The sequence below is a fragment of the Cimex lectularius genome, unplaced genomic scaffold (assembly GCF_000648675.2).
Source record: "Cimex lectularius strain Harlan isolate CLEC.00 unplaced genomic scaffold, Clec_2.1 scaffold32, whole genome shotgun sequence".
Lineage (NCBI taxonomy): Eukaryota > Metazoa > Arthropoda > Insecta > Hemiptera > Cimicidae > Cimex > Cimex lectularius.
This window is the reverse complement of record NW_019392689.1, coordinates 802,026-820,653: the sequence shown is the minus strand read 5'-3', so window position 1 is coordinate 820,653 and position 18,628 is coordinate 802,026. Positions and strand designations below refer to the sequence as shown.

General features: G+C 32.9%; 1 protein-coding gene across 1 annotated transcript in view; it reads left to right on the top strand.

The window, feature by feature from the left end:
- Positions 1 to 552: 552 nt before the first annotated feature.
- The window catches only part of LOC106665097 (EF-hand domain-containing protein D2 homolog), a 61,630-nt gene continuing 43,554 nt past the window's right edge, over positions 553 to 18,628 (top strand). The window contains exon 1 of the mRNA XM_014391299.1: positions 553 to 836. Coding sequence (XP_014246785.1) covers positions 664 to 836 — 173 coding nt within the window. The 5' untranslated portion in view covers positions 553 to 663. The remainder of the gene's footprint in view (positions 837 to 18,628) is intronic.

Below are 18,628 nucleotides of genomic sequence, written 5' to 3'. Positions count from 1 at the left end.
GATAGCTCAAGTGGTTAGAGCAGCGGTGTATTCAGTCGAAGGTCATGGGCTCGAATCTCGCTTACACTAACTTTTTCATTTCCACCAAGACCTTACATAAAAAGAATAATAAATTGAAAGAAGCCATATGAAATGTTTAAATTTACTTGAAATAGATTATTAGGTTATTATAGTTAATTATAGAAGTACTAATAATAAAAAGCAGCAACAAACACAGGACAACATCAGAATTTAACGTAGCTTCTCCGTTTGACCATTATCACAGCTGATTTTTTAACATGTATGTTTAGTAAATTGTTGTAGTGTTCAAAATTCTTGTAAATAGTGCAGTCGAAAAACGTTATGAATACCGGGTTTCGTGAGAAGTGTCCATTAACGTCGCTTTGTACATAAGTTGTATTTACATACGTTTCATTTTTTATAATAAAAAAGGCACTAAAGAGTATTAATATTGTAACACGGATGAGGGTGCGGTTTATCGTAGAGGGGTGTAATCCTTTAGCGTTTATGCTCATGCGGGGCGGCGTCGGAAGCAAAAGTGGTGGGGCTCCGGGGAAGAGAAGTTTAGAGGCAAGAGTGCAGACAGCCAGTCCAGTCCGGAACACCTTCCGAGTACCAGCGAAACTCTCTCCCGACGTTCGACCATCCGAATAAAAGACGACAATGCCAGCAGGCGAGGAACTGAGCACACTTTTGGAACGAAGGGCCCAGATCAACGAGGCCCTCGACCAAGGGATCGCCGTCGAACACCAGTTCAGGGCCCACAGGTCTATCTATGCGGAATTCCACGAATTTACGAGGAAGCAGATCAAAGAATACGAAACCACATTCAACAAGTAAGAGAAATTTTATTTATTCATTTTTTCATCTATTTTTTCGTTTTTGACTATAGCCCTAGTAACATAGTGTTCTCAAATTTCATAAATAAAATAAGAGTCTATTCGACACAATTGACAGACTATAGATTGGTTCTAATCGAATCTATTATGACCGCTTACATTCCCATACGATAGGAATGAACAAGTTTGTGTAAATATAAATTTCAAAATCAATTAATTGATTTCAGTTCCCGTATAATCTTGCAATTTACAATTTTGCTGATTTCTGAATATTATGTATCTGTTCATGAAAAGGATCAATCTAGAACATGTTTTTGTACTGTAATATTAATCTTGCCTGCAATCTTTCGATGTATCGTACAAAATTTCGATTAAACAAATAATTATCTTGTTTATAATTATATTGCATAAACTAAACTATTACTATACATTAATTGGGCCAGTCGACATCATGTTATATGAAAAGAAAGAATGTAACGAATCTATTAATACACGACAGGATTTTATTGCGAGTAAAACGTAGTAACGAATGTACATGTGAAATATGTTCTCGCGCATAAATATGATCGTCGTAATTGAATTTTTTATAATATAAATATTGAGGAATCGTCAAAACGCGAATTTGGCGGAAAAAAGTGCGTATGAGTGTTAGTTTTTCACGCATTTCTATTATAAAATTGCCAAATCGACCTGTTATTCAATGTGGGACATCAGCAATTGCAAAATTGGCCTAATATTAGCATGATTTGTTTGACATTCGGTCATCATATTTTCTGTAAAATAGTTTAAAAACAAAAATTATAGTTTTTAAAATATACCTTACTGATTTTCAAAAACATTTATCGGAAAACTGATTTACTCTTTTGTTGTCACTAAACATACACACACCACAATTCACACAGTGATTTGTATGTACAGACCGAGAACAGACATTGATAGACAGACACAATTTCTGTCTGTCTGTCTGTCTGGCGCTCTCTCTCTCTCTCTCTCTCTCTCTCTCTCCCTCCCTCCCTCCTCTTCTCTCTCTCTCCTCATCTCTCTCTCACTTTCTTTCACTTCCCTTTCTCTGTCACTTTTCTCTTTCTCTCCATCTGAGTTTTTTCCCTCTCTATTATTCTCTCTCTTTCTCACTCCCTCCCTCCTTTTCTCTTCTCTTCTCTCTCTCCTCCTCTTTCTCTTTGTCAACCTCTCTTTGTTGTTCTCTGTCCCAAAAAAGTTTAATCATTTCAAGTTTTAGTTGAGAAACGAGACAAAAGGTTTTTTGGCGTCGTATTTCATGTATTGTTTTGGTTATTTGTTCAATCTCTCACCTTAACAGATATTTGATTTACAAAAGGCTTTTAAAAAGCATATTTACTACTACGTTCTGAATTATCATTAATAAATAAGTAAATTGAGTGAAATATTGGACATGCTTTTGTAATGTTTATAAAAATAAGTTAGTTAAATAAGTATCGGGTTGTCCGGAAAATAATGAAGGATTTTAAGTTTTCATTAAAAAAAATCTATATAAAATATTCTGTTTACGTTTACAGGATTACTCATTTGTATGAATGTCAACACTTATTAATCCTCTNTTAATACCAAAATCCTGCATTATTTTCCGGACAACCCAATAAATAAAGAATTCAAGTGGTTAATTTATATTTATTTAACTATAAAACAAATAGTTTTATAGTTACTATAAGACTATTAAGATAATCATCAATTTATTATGATAATAATCTTGCTGCATTATTATACAATCTTTTTTGTATTTATAAATATTTAATATAAATGTACATAGCTTACAAACAGATAGAATTTACGTTTTACTTTTTATCAAGTTCTTTGTATAAATGTTCTCACGTTTCATGATGTTCCTTTCAATATTAAATGTACCATTGTTCGATCTTCAGTATTTTTTATTGCTTTTTCTAAGGATCTGACGTATGTAGAACCGATTTAGATCAATTTTCTCGTTTTATCACACTGTGAGAAAAATTGAGACTTTCACCATAATTATTGGAAAAGTATTGAGTTATAAGAAAACAGTTTCCCCGTTTTTTCAATTTTTTTCTACAAAAATGATGACCAGAATAATTCGTAATCACGACTGTCGTCCGTAAATAATATTATCTTATCTTAAAACTCTCTTGTAAACAATTAGTCTTTAAAAAAATGAATCGATTTAAATCCCTTACTATCATTTTAATCTATCTTTACAAGATTACAACGATTTTTTAAGCTATTTGTATCTCTCTCCAAAATCTACAAATACATATACGAAATAGGTCAAACCTTAATATCTAACCTTTCATGCTATTATAAAATATAAAATTTATTATAGTTATAAAATAGTTATAAAATTGATTTAATTAATTTTTACAATACAAATGATGTTATGCCACCGACTGACAAAGAGGACAGCCTAGCTTTTTTTAAGCGGAGTTGTTTATCACATTTGGAACTTTCCCTCATGTCAAAGTTTTACAAACGCACAGGCGTCACCGCTTGCCACTTTTGCGATTTGATATCAACCGTAGTAAAACCTAAACATTTGTTTTTATATTTATCTGATCGTATTCAAATAGGATAAATTTTAAGCGATGTTGACTTTATTAACAATATAAATGTATCGCGTTAATACGTTTTGAAAAGTAAGAGTTAATTTGTCCGCACTTAAATAGTCGCTTATCCGTTTTTAAATAATCCACAAATATATTGCAGATTAAACGTCTAAGTTTTCAATTGTGAAATCCGGCTGACCATTTATCAATTTTTAAACATTTTTCTGCACTTTGATTGTCCTTGATCCGACTAGTTTCGCTCTAACTTTAACTATTTTGTAAATAGATGTGAATTTTTAACTATTCACTTGTAAAACATAATTGGTCGATTGGCGACGGATATTTCAATTTTCAGTATTTGTAATCATTTGAGTCTCCTGGTAAGCCTGTTCTCTCCTGTAATCGTAAGTCTAAAGTACAGGTTTGGTCATTTTTTATTAGAAACTTTATTATATAGATTTTATTTTTAGTTTGTGATGCTTTTTGGGGTTTTAATGTTTAAATTATAAAAAACGCAATTTTCTTTGCTGGTATTTAAACAGCATTTCAGATGTTTAGTTTCAGTTTTTGATCTCTCTAGGTCAGTTCATTCTCGCTATAATTTCATAAATGTAAAGAATTTTTTTAAAAACCATTTTTCATAATTTTCAATTGTTCACAGTTGTGTAACTTTCGACATTTAATATTATTAAACTGTTTAGCATTGTTGCTTTTTAAACGTTTGTCAAAATTTGATAGTCCTTATAAGTTTATGAAGACAAGTAGAAGATAGCTATAAAATTATAGTTTAAAAGCTTTCGTCAGAATCACAGTGGAAAAGTCATTATGACAAAATTATAAATAGTCTAAAACCTTCGCTTCACTTTCGTACACGGGCGGTTTTTTGATTAGGCTATCATTTTTATTATTTTTTATTAGAGTTTATTCCTCCCTGCGATATAATTACGATTGTAATTGTTCCTTTTGCTTACAGTTAAAAATAAAAATAAGCAATTTTAAAGTTTGCCGACACAAAAATATTATCATTATTCTGCATTTAAAAAAAAAGTAGAAAAATATCCGTATAGAATAAGGTCAGTGTTTAAATACTGCCAAATATAACGGGCTCAAATTGTGATAATTGTCTATTTTTCACTATTCAGTCGTTATCTTGTCAAAATGTCTAGTTATCGAGCTAGGAAGAACAGTAAATAAGCTTGATTGTTCACCTTGCAGGAAAGGTCGATTGAGCAGGTTCAGGGACAATATTAAACACTTGACAATGTGGGAATTATTTATAACAGCTACCGTATCAATTATTTCTATCTACCGTAACAATTTTCAGTTGGTTTTTATTGCTGAAAAAAATTTCGCTGTTACTTATCAACCCAGCGGACCCGTATCTATACATTGTTCTAATTGTTAGCCGTCAAAATTGAGTATTAATTTGATGATTTTACTTTTCAAATGAGGTCATTAGACAAAACAAATATACATGGTGAATCAAGGGGAAAGGAGTTTTATCAACCGGTAAGGTTTCGGAGAGGTCCTTTGTCCAGCATACAAACGTATATCGCATTGTACTGGAATTTTAATGGGCGAAGTTTTGAAAAGATCCTTCGGTTAAAGGACTGACCTTTTTTTCGCCCCTCTTTTATGTTCCCTTCAGTTTCTATCAGGTTTTTAATTCTCTAGAGACAGAGTCTTTCAGTAATGCGAATAAATATGGATATGTTGATGTAAGAATATCCCAAAAAAACATTACATGCTTTACAAATCCCATAATGTTAGTATAAACACAAATCTTTAATTTGATCTTTTACGATCATCCCTTGCCTGATGAATAACTTACTCCCACTTTGAACCAACAGCGAAAACAGGACGATCAGAGATTATCGATTTCGATCAGAGACTATCAAGAAGCTCATCACTTCACAGGCAAAATAAAAGAAAGTTTGCACATACAAATACATACAGCCGACAGAAAAAAGTCACACTGGAATAAACTCTTCTTATCCTTCAGCTGGCCTTAGGGCTTAATAAATTTTGAGTTATTAAGTATACAAAAGTTTTTCTTTAGTAAGAAGGTGGTGCTATGCCCGAAAAATATGGCCTCACTCAAGTACAGCATTTTTTGCCGATAATATTCTTGTATATTTTAAGGCAATTTTATTAGGCCACTGTTAAACAACTTTTTTATATTCCTGTGAATAAATTTGTTATTGTTTTATTGGCTCAAAAGTTAATTAAACATTCGTTTTGGGAATATGGTGAGTCATGTTCGAGTGCAACAATTTTTGTCGCTTGTGGCCCTGCATTGACAAAGAACGATTCGTTTCTGCAAAATCCCTCTGGTATTTTCATGAAATTTTAGCTTACCGTGAGTTTAATAAATTTTTGCAGCGTTATCAACAAAATATTGCCACTGTCATCTAGGTAAAAAAATTTCTAGCGGATCATAGAATTTGGTTCATAGATAAATTTGCAGTTCGAATTGCAATGGACCAGGATTATTATTTTCAAAAAAGCTTTCAAAAATCCTGTTCGACATATAAACTGTTTTTTCTTCTTTTTGATCTACTCTACTTTTTCCCCAGGCCCAAATGATTTTAATAAAATGATATTTCATTGGTCATTAACATTATATTAGGACTATCACTACTGCTTGACTAGCTCAACAATTTTTCCTGCGTCACCGACGAAATTTCAGGCCTGGAGGTGAATGACATCTGTTCAATAATTTAGGCTGATTTTGTACGAAAATTTCGTTTCCGTTGAGATTATTAGACTGAACTGACCATTTCTTTCTTTCTACCCGTAAAAATTTTAGTAAAGTAAAGCAAAATGAAATCTTTCAATTTTTGTAAAAAGGAGAGTATCTTTACTTGCTTACTGCTAATATAGACACAATATTCCAATGATATGGTTGTTTTTCTTATTTTGTTTTAAATGTGTGATTGCCGTCCCCTGGGCATTCTTTGCCTTAAAAAAAAATTTATTATCCTAGACGCGGCAAGCAGCACTGCAACATACCCGGTAACATCTCACCATCATGCAATATTTTGTACTCCTTCGAGTCTTGTTATATTCTGGGCGTAAAGCAAAAATTCACTTTAGCCTGTTCCACCTAGCCTACTAGAGTACGTGAACCAACAAGAAAAACCTCTTAAAACAGGTTTCGCTGGGGTAATTTTTACTAGCCGAGCGCATTGTTTGTTCAATTAAGTCGTAACGTCAAGTCCAAACTTTCACTATATCAATTAAACGCTCATCCCGACATCAATCGAAATCAATTACGTTCCTGATTACATATACAATCATAACGTGCTTTCATCCTTTCACTCGATCTCACAAATAGCAGAACACGCGTATTTGAGGTAGATCGTTGAATGTTACAACTTTCTAGAACAGTGAGTTCGCGGTCCGATTGACCAAATAAATTCTTTCAATTAATTAATCTTTATGCTAGGTATTGGTTGAGATAAAATTTATTAAGTAAGTAGTAACTTTTCCAATAGTAGGTACAAATTGTATCTCAAACCGGGGCTTTACCTTTTTTCTTTAACACAGTTATAATTTCACATTATTTCCATTATATTTCGTGAACCGACTGACAAAGTAACTTTTTCAATTAATTAATCTTTATTTCAACCAGTACCTTAAATAAAGATTAATTAATTAAAAGAAGTTATTTGTCAGTCATTACCATTGTCGGTCAACCAATACCTTACATAAAGTTTAGCATTATTAGTATTTTAAAATCAATGTGAAGTTTTAATTCAGACAGTAAAATGTTCGAAAAAAGCGAACTGATAGTAAAGCTGTAAAGTATGGACTTTATGAAAAGATACGAAAATAGCTAAATCAATGTGACACGTAAAATCTACCAAACAATCAATATAAAAGGGGGATTTTTAGCTGTTCATAGGTAGAAGTTAAATCATAACAGAACAGAACGGAGTGAAGGACGTTACAAAAGAAATAATAAAACGCTTAATAACAATCGGAAAGACTCTTGGACAATAGATGGACAAAAATGTAAAAAGATATCTTAGATATAAAAAAAAAACGTTGGGACGAGGAGATATGCCGTGCGGAAGAAAGCGGAAGGATGAAAATAGCAGGAAAAACTCGGAATCCGACCCTGAAACAGCGAATGTAAAACTAAACTTTTATAATAAATAGAGTTATGAATATTGCCTTGAAATTGTCAACTTATGGAAAAAATATATAAAATGACTTTTAGCTTAGCTGGGCAGGAATGGTTCGGTCACGTGTAGCCCAAAAGGACCCGTTTGTGTAATAAGATTAATATCATGTTAGATAGCTGTTATAAATAGTTGATCATTATTAACTTGGATGGGTTTTTGTAACATTGCGCTGCAGTTGATTTACCTCGGTGAAATCGTTTTCCGCGATAATTCTCACGAATTCGATCCGTTTGTTGTCGGATTTCACTCTATCTTTAATAGAGATCTTCTCCAGGGTACTTTGTAAGTCAATCAGGCCTATTGTTTTAACGGTAAACGATAATTACGATCGAGGTTGATTAGTAACTTTATATTCCTGTTCGTTAATTCAGAACCGGCGATTTATATCCAATAACAAACAACGAGAACTGACGAACCTTAGAGGATCAAATTCATTTGACCATTGGTATTTACTGTACAATCAACATTCATCTTTTTCGTTCACATTTACAAGACGATAGCTTGAGTATCGAACGATTAAGGTATTCGGGGACAGTGGTTATGATGGGAGAAGGTACAGAATTTTTACATCTAGACGATTGGGATTAACAACTCGCATTGTCAAAAGAGCGGGAGGTGGACCAGATCGGCATCGAACTACTCAACAGTTCAATTCAACACGCGGTTCATACAATGCAGTTTCACAACCAACCTCCATTCATGTTCTTTGTTCTCTTTTGCAAATGAAAGCTTACGTACAAACAATAAGATTCATTATTCATCCGAATGGAATCTAATTTTTATCATTTTTGATCTTACTTCGAGGTTTTCAAGGTTCTTCGAGAGATTAGAGTAACAATCCCACACAATAAATACCTCACCATTTGGAAAAACTGGGAGAAAGAGAATATTCGATATTTCTTAAGAGTTAATTAATTCTGAGTTTCCCTGGGGATGAAAGTAATTCATAAAAGGAAAATTCCGAAATATGTAGCGAAGCATGGCGGACCGAGATAATCAGAGACGATCAAACAAGTGTTGAACAAAGCTAACTGTAGTACTACAAGTAATACTGCAATAACAACTATCTAGTCTTTCGAAAAGGGGAAAAAAGCGAAAAATAAATATTTTCCAAAATAAATTACCATTCGTAGTAAGTAAACAAACGTAAAAATAGAAACGTTTAAAACGAATATACACTAGAAAACAAAATTGGTATTTACAATCTTGAATTTCAGTTTGTATCACAAGCAAATAAACAAATTAACAATTGAAAATAGGTAAATTTCAATTATAAATATACAATCTGCAAAATTAAATCTTTGCACAGCTTTTGCAATTATTAAACTTTAAAGGGAAAATAATGAAATCAACTTAGTTTTATGTTATTCTAAAATACTATTAAATACATGATTTGTTTTTGCTTTCAGGTAAGAAACATGAGCGTTGCTTAAGTAGTAAGTTTTATTTTATTGTTTATAAAATCCAATAATTCCTGCAATAGTGAAGTCCTAGTGAAAAAAATATAAAACTAAACTTTTCTTCTGAATATATATTCTAAACGAACCGGTTCTCGCTGTTTACCCAGCCAGTAAACGCATTCCACACATCAATGGACGGTGTAAAAAATTAGCTAGAATAGGCGTACCCAAAGGGTAATGGATTTACGCGAATTACAGTTATTCCATTCTTCACAGCATGACGAACCGTTTTTCCATCAGGGTACGTCCTTGCATTATCAGAAGAAAAAATGAGACAACCGATGGGCATTAATTCTGATAAATTTCTAATATATTAAAAAACTCATTATGTTTAGCTGTGTACTGTAACAATATAATATAACTACAAGTTGGATGATGACAAATTTAAAAAAAGCTGAAAGTCTCAGATAACTTGTTCCTAAGACAAAAGTCTATAATTATTAATTAATTGTAACCCGCAATTACCAAAGAAATTTTGAATAATGATTTAATTGATGCAGAATTAAGAGAATATAAAATATTCAGTTAATTTAAACGATTTTAAAATTGTAGCTACTATGCTGTAAATAACAATATATTTCTTATCAATCGTGATGAAAACTTATATTAAGTTGTGTTTTTTATTTATGTTGGCTTCATTTCTTCAAAATTGTAAAATAACTAATAAATTCAAAATTTAGATTCTTTGTCAATAATAATAATTAATTCACTACTTTCGTGGTCCGCTTGACCAATTAATACATGACAATTAATTAAGGTTTTTAGTTGAGACGAAAAAAAGTTAATGGCACGAGCGGGATTCGAACCCACGATCTTCAGCTTGATACGCCGCTGCTCTACCACTTGAGCTATCGTGACCTCACGAGGTGACAATGAGCCGAAGATCGTGGGTTCGAATCCCACTCGTGCCATTAACTTTTTTTCGTCTCAACTAAAAACCTTAATTAATTGTCAATAATAATAATACTGATTGGAATAACACGGTGAGGTCAACAACAGAAACATTACATTTGATTTATGCCAAGCTTTCATTGATAAATTTCAACATCATCAGAGTCAACTAATCAATATTATAGATGCTTGTAAAAAGGCAAAATATTATTTGGTTTTGACTTTTAATGCTCGTTTGTGTTCTACGAACATTTAAAATAAGAAATAAATACAAAGGATTAAGTTCCCAATTCACTGTAAATAACACCGAATTTTGATTCATCAATATCCTACTTTAGACTATTTTTTAATTGAAGTTTTTGATTAAAAATGCGTTTTGTAATTGCAATCAATGTTTCACCTAGTTATGCCCGTTTAAGTTTTAACAAGCATAAAATAATGAATTGTAACTTTTCTGGTTTTTGGTCACCAGTCCAAACATCAACCTGTAAGCATTCTCAATGGATTTATAAATTTTTTAACTATTAATGCTTCTTCATGTTTACTACGGAATAAAATTAATAAAACATTGAGTCAAAATATTAAGCCACATAAAAAGAATAATTAATTAAATTGTCATAAAATAAAACTGTGTAACCTCGTTTTTTCATATTTTGCCATTTTGCTTTTACCAAGACATGGAAGAAATAAATACAAACATTTTCGTGTGCCTAGTAGCTGTTGTTCAATCAATTCGAAATTTTTTTTTATAATGATTCGAGTCTCATTGTATCTCATGATCTTATTGCCCTTCTGCACATACTACCGGTATGCCGTCCAACATACAACAGGCCCTTTTCCAGCCCTGACCGACCCTTTCTTACCTAGCGTCAGGTACAAATTTCCAGACAAAATAATCCTAAAGCTTTACTCTAAAAGCAAAACAAAGGAAAGAATGAGAAACAACCACTCGACTCAAATATGCAAAGCACCTGTTCATACGTCAGCACGGTCGAAACTGTCCTATTGCAATGACTCATGAAATGAGTCATTTTATGCAAACTTTTTAAATGTGTGAATCATTGAATAGATTAACCCAAAACTAAACAAGAATATCAGGGTTTTATTATTTATGAAACTGAATTGTTAGATGGTGATAAATGGTAACGTGTGTAAGAATTTGTTGTAAAATGCTTAAAAACAAAATAACCGTTGTGTGTCGGAAATGTTTCAAATCATTAGGCGTGTGGTTAATACACGGAAGTGCATGTTGTGAGAATCCCATGCAACTCTTGTCTGATCTTTTTATAATAAAAAAAGTCAGATAACGGTGTATGAACTTATCTGGTGAAAAATATGCCAAGGAGATCATCGACTTTGTATTTCCTCTCGAGGAAGGTCGTCCAACAGAGGAAGATTCGTTTTAAATACCCGACCATGATTAAATTCCCCTTTTGAGATCTCAACAGGTCGGATTACACATACATCTCGCCTTTTCCGATCCGATTCGACCATTGTTTTCGAGCTGGAAGCGCTGGGTTGGAAAAGTACTTGACCATGACTGTCTAAATTACATAGTAGTTTTCCTCTGGTAAAAGAGTCTTAATTAGAAGGTAACTGTAATCGTTCCAGGTCAAAATGATTATTTCCAATAAACTTATATTCAGGAAGGTACTAAATGGATTGCGGCTGTTGGAACAGCCACGGTCATAACATAGAAGGCCATTCTTGCATGACATTTTGCATGTCAAGGCGACAGATTTATAACGAACGTAAAAATGGTGAGGAATTTGTAGACATATTGGAAGAAGAATGAAAAAGCTGATTGAACCAACATTGGCTGATGGCAAAACAACGTAGACGGACCAGACGGTCAGGGCCGATCCAACTTCGAACCTGTCGTCTCTCAAACGACATTTCAAAATCTTGTCTAAGTTGTAAATAGAATTGATTATTTAATTTTTTTGAAAAGTAAAATTTTGGAATTGAATTCCTACAATTAACTAGGGAATAAAAATCAACCACGCTCTTATATGGTTAAAATTTGTAAAAAGAAAAATATAAAACTGTCGGTTTTAACTATTGCCTTGGCGTTTTTCTCTTAAACTGGCAGGCCTGTAATTTCAGCCAGATCCGAAATCGATTTAATTGCACGTCAAACAAATTTCTACGTTAAATGTCTAATAGCTTCAAGGAAATCCCTCAATTGGTTTAAGATTAACAGGGTTTTGGCCAGACAACTTTCACAAATTGTTGAAAAAGATTTATAAATACCGTTAGATTAGTCGGTGCATTTGACAATAAAAGATATGGAAAGACATTAATATCGTGGAGTTCGGGTCGTTGTAGAAACATCTTTCATAGCTCATCAGAAAGCTTTAGCGTACAGTGGAATGTGTTATAGAGCCAAACTGGATTTTCAAGTTTTTTCGTATAATTAATTTTCAAAAATTGCTTCTACTACGTACTAATGCTTTCGAGTTTTTACAAACTTTATAGGACATGGCGTTAGAATTATAACTTGCATGTTGTTATGTTAAATATGTTCGTAACCAGCCGGCAAAGCTGTATAAAATACCGTTTTTGTCTGGCTGAACGTAGTCTTTATTGGCCATAATTCGCACAAGTTTGACTTTGCAAGTATTAATTCATTGGTAAATAATAATAAATTTATATTATGTTTGTTAAGATGTGTTGTTTTTGGTGTTTCTCATTTTTCAAATTTCTCATTTTTAATTTTTCAAGATAAAATTCTTAGTTTCAACCCTTCAAATTAATAATTTATAAGTAAATTATTTTTCGAGCCTTTTTTGCATCGTTACTGTTTCCGTATTTTTCATTCACTGCACAAGAATTCTTTTTAGGCCAAATTTATCTTCCTAGGTGGATTGTTCAAATAATTATCTTCGTTAATTAAAAAGAACAAAATCAACACTTTTCCATACTTAACAGTTGTTAGGCTTGTCTCACTGGAGTTAAATATATAATTTATCTGCATTAATAAACAAAAATACGGTTAAAAAGTTTTCATGCTTACGATTTGGTTGCCTTTAACGGTTTGTTATTTTTAAATTATTCAACATTTAAAAAGATAATTTTGTATTGTTTTTAAAACATAACACTATTGTCTAATAATTAAAAAAAATACAATTGGCACTTATTCATACCTATGTATTGTATAGCTTGCCTCATTTGGGTTACGGCACTGTTCATTATTGCACATGCGTCTTCATTGTTCATGTTTAACTATGCAGTTGTAATGACAAAAAATTGAACAAATTAAACCATGCTAAGTAATTTAAAAAAAATATAAGTAACAATTTTTCATGGTTAGGTTTTTTTTTAGTCTTGCCAAACTGGTGTTGCAGCATAGTTCATTTCAGCACATAATTCTTCTGTGTTCAAGTCCTGGCTTAATAAGTTTAATTTAAAGACAAATGACCTAAATTTATCCACATCCGTTAAAAAAATAATGCAAATGCCAATTTTTTGTTAATTCATAGATTTTTAATGTTTCCCAACCCTGTTTAATATTTTACTATAAACCAAAGGAGAGTTACTCTGAATTGGCCTTGTATTTAATAATTGAAAAAATTAAATGGTTCATTTTACGAGCAGAATATTATCTTATGCTTGCCTGATTTTATGTTTCTATATAGTTGTCCATGTTTAGTTATAAATAGTAATAAAATCATGTAAACTGAATGATTGATTTTCTCTGATCATTTACTGTATGATTGATTCATCATTGGCCAAGTTTAATGTCTTATTATTTTAAAGATTGCTGTTTTGATTTTGTTGAGTTTAATGATTAAACAAATACAATTTTATGCTTACATCATTTTATATTTCTATTTTGTCCATTTCTATTAAACTGTTCTTGTTCGTCTTTATTGTTTATGTTGACATGTTTGTGTTAAATTTCAATTTCATATTCTCTTTAGGTTTAAATAAGCATCCAAATGTATCTCGTTGTTGTTTTACTGATATTAATTTTTGTTTTCTTGTGTGTTTTTCATAATCATGCACGCCTTTGTTGTCAGTAGTGTAACACTATTTAAGAAGTGCTTTAATATCAGACTTTTCTCTATAATGTTTTACAGTTAGAGAGAAAAAATATTGGCAATTAAAAGAAGGGTAAACAACCTCTCGCGATTTTTCTTTCTGCTTCGATTTCTCACACGCCGAAAGTAAAAGTGGACTCTGGGAACTAAAAGTCGAACCTCCTTGTATCATGTAAACATATTCCATAGGTTTCCGGTTTTATTAATTTTCATCGAAACGGAACCGACCGGGCAGGAAAGTGTCGCCCATTTGCCAGAAAGAGCCTGGTGAAAGGATGGAAGGTTTTGGGTCTTCGGCCGAGCCCTTACCTGATAGCAGACGTGACCGGAGAACTTGTCCTTGGCAGTTTAGAAACCGTCAAGGCGACCTTGCCTACAAGAATGTGTTCGGAAACCACGAAACACAACGCCCGTGGGTATTAGAATGTGCCCAACCGTTTATAGTTTCACGTCGCCGAGGAAAAAAACAAGTAAATAAACAGTCTATCGTGTGGATATTATACTGTGACCACTCCTCTCATTCTCTCGTTCTTTCTAAACGGGGCGAGATTCATAAACGATTCGATTGAAATTACCATAAAGGACGAAAACAGAACACTTACGGCCATCTAGAGTGCACACAACAACCGTACAAATGAGCGCACGGGTATAAATCAGAGTTGATGCTTTTGTCGTAGTTTTACTGGCTAATGAAAGGCCTAGTTTGAATGGAAGACAAATAGTCTCCTCTTAGACAAAATTGATGGGCGAGATGTTTATGGATCATATTTTTTGAAAATTAACGAGATGTCTTTAAGAATTCCCCCAATTAAGGTTAATTTGCACGATAAATGACTCAATACAAATCAATTGATTAAAAGATAGGAAAAAAATTCAAAATAAAAAATGGGCTATACATATTAAAATCTCACCAATGAAAATATATTGTCAAGAAACTTTTCCGACCTGACGGAAATAAAATTTGTTTTTCGAAATTAAATTGGATGTGGAAGTAGATTCTTTGCTTCCTTACTGTCAGCCTTGAAACGTACAACAACCAATTTATAGCTGGTTGTTTAATTAAAAAAACACAACGATTCTGCAAGGCGACTGATATTTTAGAGCTTTTTCGGTTTTTAGAAGCCTCTTTGAAACTAAATGAAACTTTGATTGGTAACAAATTTACATCCTTCCCGCCTAGACCGTGTTCGTCAAACTCAGAGAAAATTTCTAATAACGCTGACTTTTTTTTATCTCAACCAAGACCTTACACGAAAAGAATAATTAATTGAAAGATGTAACTTGGTCAAATGACCACTAAAACGTAAATGAATTAATATTTAATAAGTAAAAGAAGTATCACTTCACTAAACAGCTCCCCGTGGCCACTTCATATGTCGCTTACAATCGCGGCGTATTTAGCTGAAGGTCGTGGGTTCGAATCCCGCTCGTGACGCTGACTTTTTATTTTAACCAAGACCTTACATGGAAAGAATCATTAATTTGAAAGATGTAACTTGGTCGATTGACCACTAAAACGTAAATGAATTTTTAATAAAATTATATTGGGGAGGAGCGTCGGTACCCGGAAGGTTTAGTCGTTGACACGGCGCTCATCACTGTAAGGTAAAGGTCCCGGGTTCCAATCCTGCGGCCCTGCATTCGAACCCGACATACTTGTAAATGGGCTTTTTTCCAAAAACACCGGCACCCTGAGGGGTTTATATGACCTCTGCTGTTGCGGACCCTCGTTTAAAAAAAGAAAAAAAATTTGTATTCCCATCCAAGATTGCGTTTACGTTTTGCGGACCTTGTTTTTACATCCCAAGATAAAACAATACAAGATAAAACTTGATCTTTAAAGCATTGGAAAAATTAATGTTTTCAGTTTGATATTGGCATTAGTCAGTGATGATTGAAATGAAAACCGTCGCGTTTGTGCACAGGCTGAAGTATAAACGGTGGATTTATTACTCGTATGACAAAGTTCGACAAGTGGTCCGATTCTTGACCTGTTCACAGAAATTCAACATTTTGTTGTTTTGTTTTTCAATGGTTTTCGTCAAAAATCTACTAGTAGCTACTAAACGGCTCTGCGGAAATTAATAAAAAAATAAAAAACATTGAAAAGAGCGTTACATTTTCTTTGAGAAAGTACCCTTGCAGAATTTTCAATTTAATTTTAGGGTACAAAAACCAACACTTAACCTTTCAAAAAGTGTTAAATTTAAAATTGGTAAAAACTAAATTTACAACCTTGTGGGGAAAATCCTTGGTAGAGGTTGGAAAATTTCATAATTAATTCGTTTCTAGCGGTATACTCTTTTCTATAATTACATGGAAGCAAAATGCAAAAATTTTATGCTAATTGGGAAAAAACGGTGACGGTGGGGAAAAGAGGAAGCGAATTACTCTAGTAATCAGCTTTTTTGTCCTGGGCAAAATTTATTTCCAAACTCCAACATAAGAAAAAGACAATAAACACATGGAACAACCAATTAATTAATATCTATATCACTAAATCTTTCAAAAGTGCTAAATTTAAAATTGATAAAAACCTAATTTGCCAACCTCGGAAAAATTCACAGTAGAGGTGGCATATATTTTGTCCGAGTTCTAGTTTAGTTGTTCGCTATGTTTCTTAAAAGATTTGAATTTTTCCAATGAGGTTGTAAATTTACGTTTTCTTACAAATTTTTAAGTTAGCGCACTTTTTGAAAGATTTCTGTTTTTTAGTAAAAATGCCTTGTAAAGGGTGCCTTCTTAAAGGAAATTTAAAGCTCTTTTCAATGATTTTTTTTGTTATTTCCCGGAAAATGTACAGTTTAAGAGCTACGAGTTACGAGTAGATTTATGTATCCTAAATACGAAGCTTTTTCGTTGCATTTGAGGTGTAGCACCTGACGAATCATTTTTATGTTGTGAATCACCCTGTATATGTAATATGTAATCAAACTATCTTTATCATTTAGTGAATAGTTGGTAGTATACGGCTTATTATTTAACATTATCAGTTTAGCAGGTTAAACCTACAAATTTCCTTTATTTCATATGTTTTTATAATCGTACTTGAACGGTATAAATTTGTTGTTAACAAATAATAAGTAATAAGTCCTCCATAATTTATGTTAATTTCCCAAAAATGTAATTTTATTCAAACAGATTCTCTCTTATGGAGTTCCATAGCTTGGACTGTACTACTTTAGACAAAATATTATCATATTTTTCTACAACATATTTCTAATAATGGATATTGAGTAACGTGGCACTAAAGTTCAGCAAGATCAATTCATTCTGAATCATATTCTCTGATGATGGAAGATTAGTTTCTATGAAAGTATCATCAATTTTAATCTCATCGCAAGGTATTTTGTTGTATTCCAAGCAGAATGCCATTATATTGTGTAATCGTGCTGAATGCTAGTACGTTTCTATTTTTTTCTCCAAATTACATGGCATTGTAGCAATAAAATTCGCCAGTTTCAACAATGTCTGTTTCAAGCAGATTAGACTTTTGTAAGTCGGCCCGCGAATTATTGCGTCATTCGGTAACAGCTTGATCGTCCCTAATCATCCCGGTCCGCCCGTTCTCGCTGTACACTTCGGCACCTCCTACAATGAAAGTCTGCCCTAGTTGTGAGATTTATTACTTTTCATTGTCTTACAGTTAAATAAAGTACGCGTGATATGGAGACAAAAGAGAATAGGCAGGCAATCAGAGACGATCAAACTGCTCAATAATAAATTGTTAGCGTTACATATATATAATTGTCGTATTAGTCTTTGCATTAAATTTCATTCAGGCCTTGAATGTGGTCAGAAAGCCATTCAAGAGCATGCTCTTGAACGTCGTTTCCATTCGATAGATTACTGGTTGGGCTAGAGAGTGTCAGCGAATGAAATAAAATAACAACACGGTAAAGAGAAACTAATATTATAAGTGAAAGGTTCGATTGCGAAAACCGTAATCCGATTCTTTTGTAGTTTCTCGTAGTGAATGTTGTTCCAAGGCCATGAGACAGAACCTTTAGACTTTACCGGACGATCGAACGTGTTTTCAACTGGAATCCGGGAAACGGATAATCACCTTGCCTGTTGATACAGGTTTCGCACCGGCCCACTTCCTGTTGCGGACTTGAATTAATCCGTTATCCGATTTCGGCCATTAGATAAATACTGAGAAAATTCGCTTACTCTAGATAACCTTTAACATTTTTCATTCTCGAGCCCTAGATGTTTTTGGACGGTTTTAATCCTACCTGCACATGTGGTTTTTTAATTGATACCAGACGTCGACGGTTTTACAAAATCATCTGGGGTCTCTGGCCAGATAAGACATTACCGACGTTATTCGTGGTTTCCCGGTGAAAGTGGGTTAATATACAAACATTGGTCCATCGAGATTATTGTCACTATGTTAGCACATTCCTGATTTCAAACTATCGCCCATATTTTTGGTGATGCAAGTTGACAACGGCCACCCCCTCCAATTCTTTATTTTTTTGAAACTATTAACTTTTAAAAAAAAGTTGTAGAAAATTAAATTTTCATTAAAATGAACTACTTACGTCTTCCTGACATGAATATGTAAATTTGCCAGTGATTTTTGGATTCAAGCGTGAGGAAGACTCTATCATCAGAAAAAATATTTAACTATAGCAATCATTGTAGTTG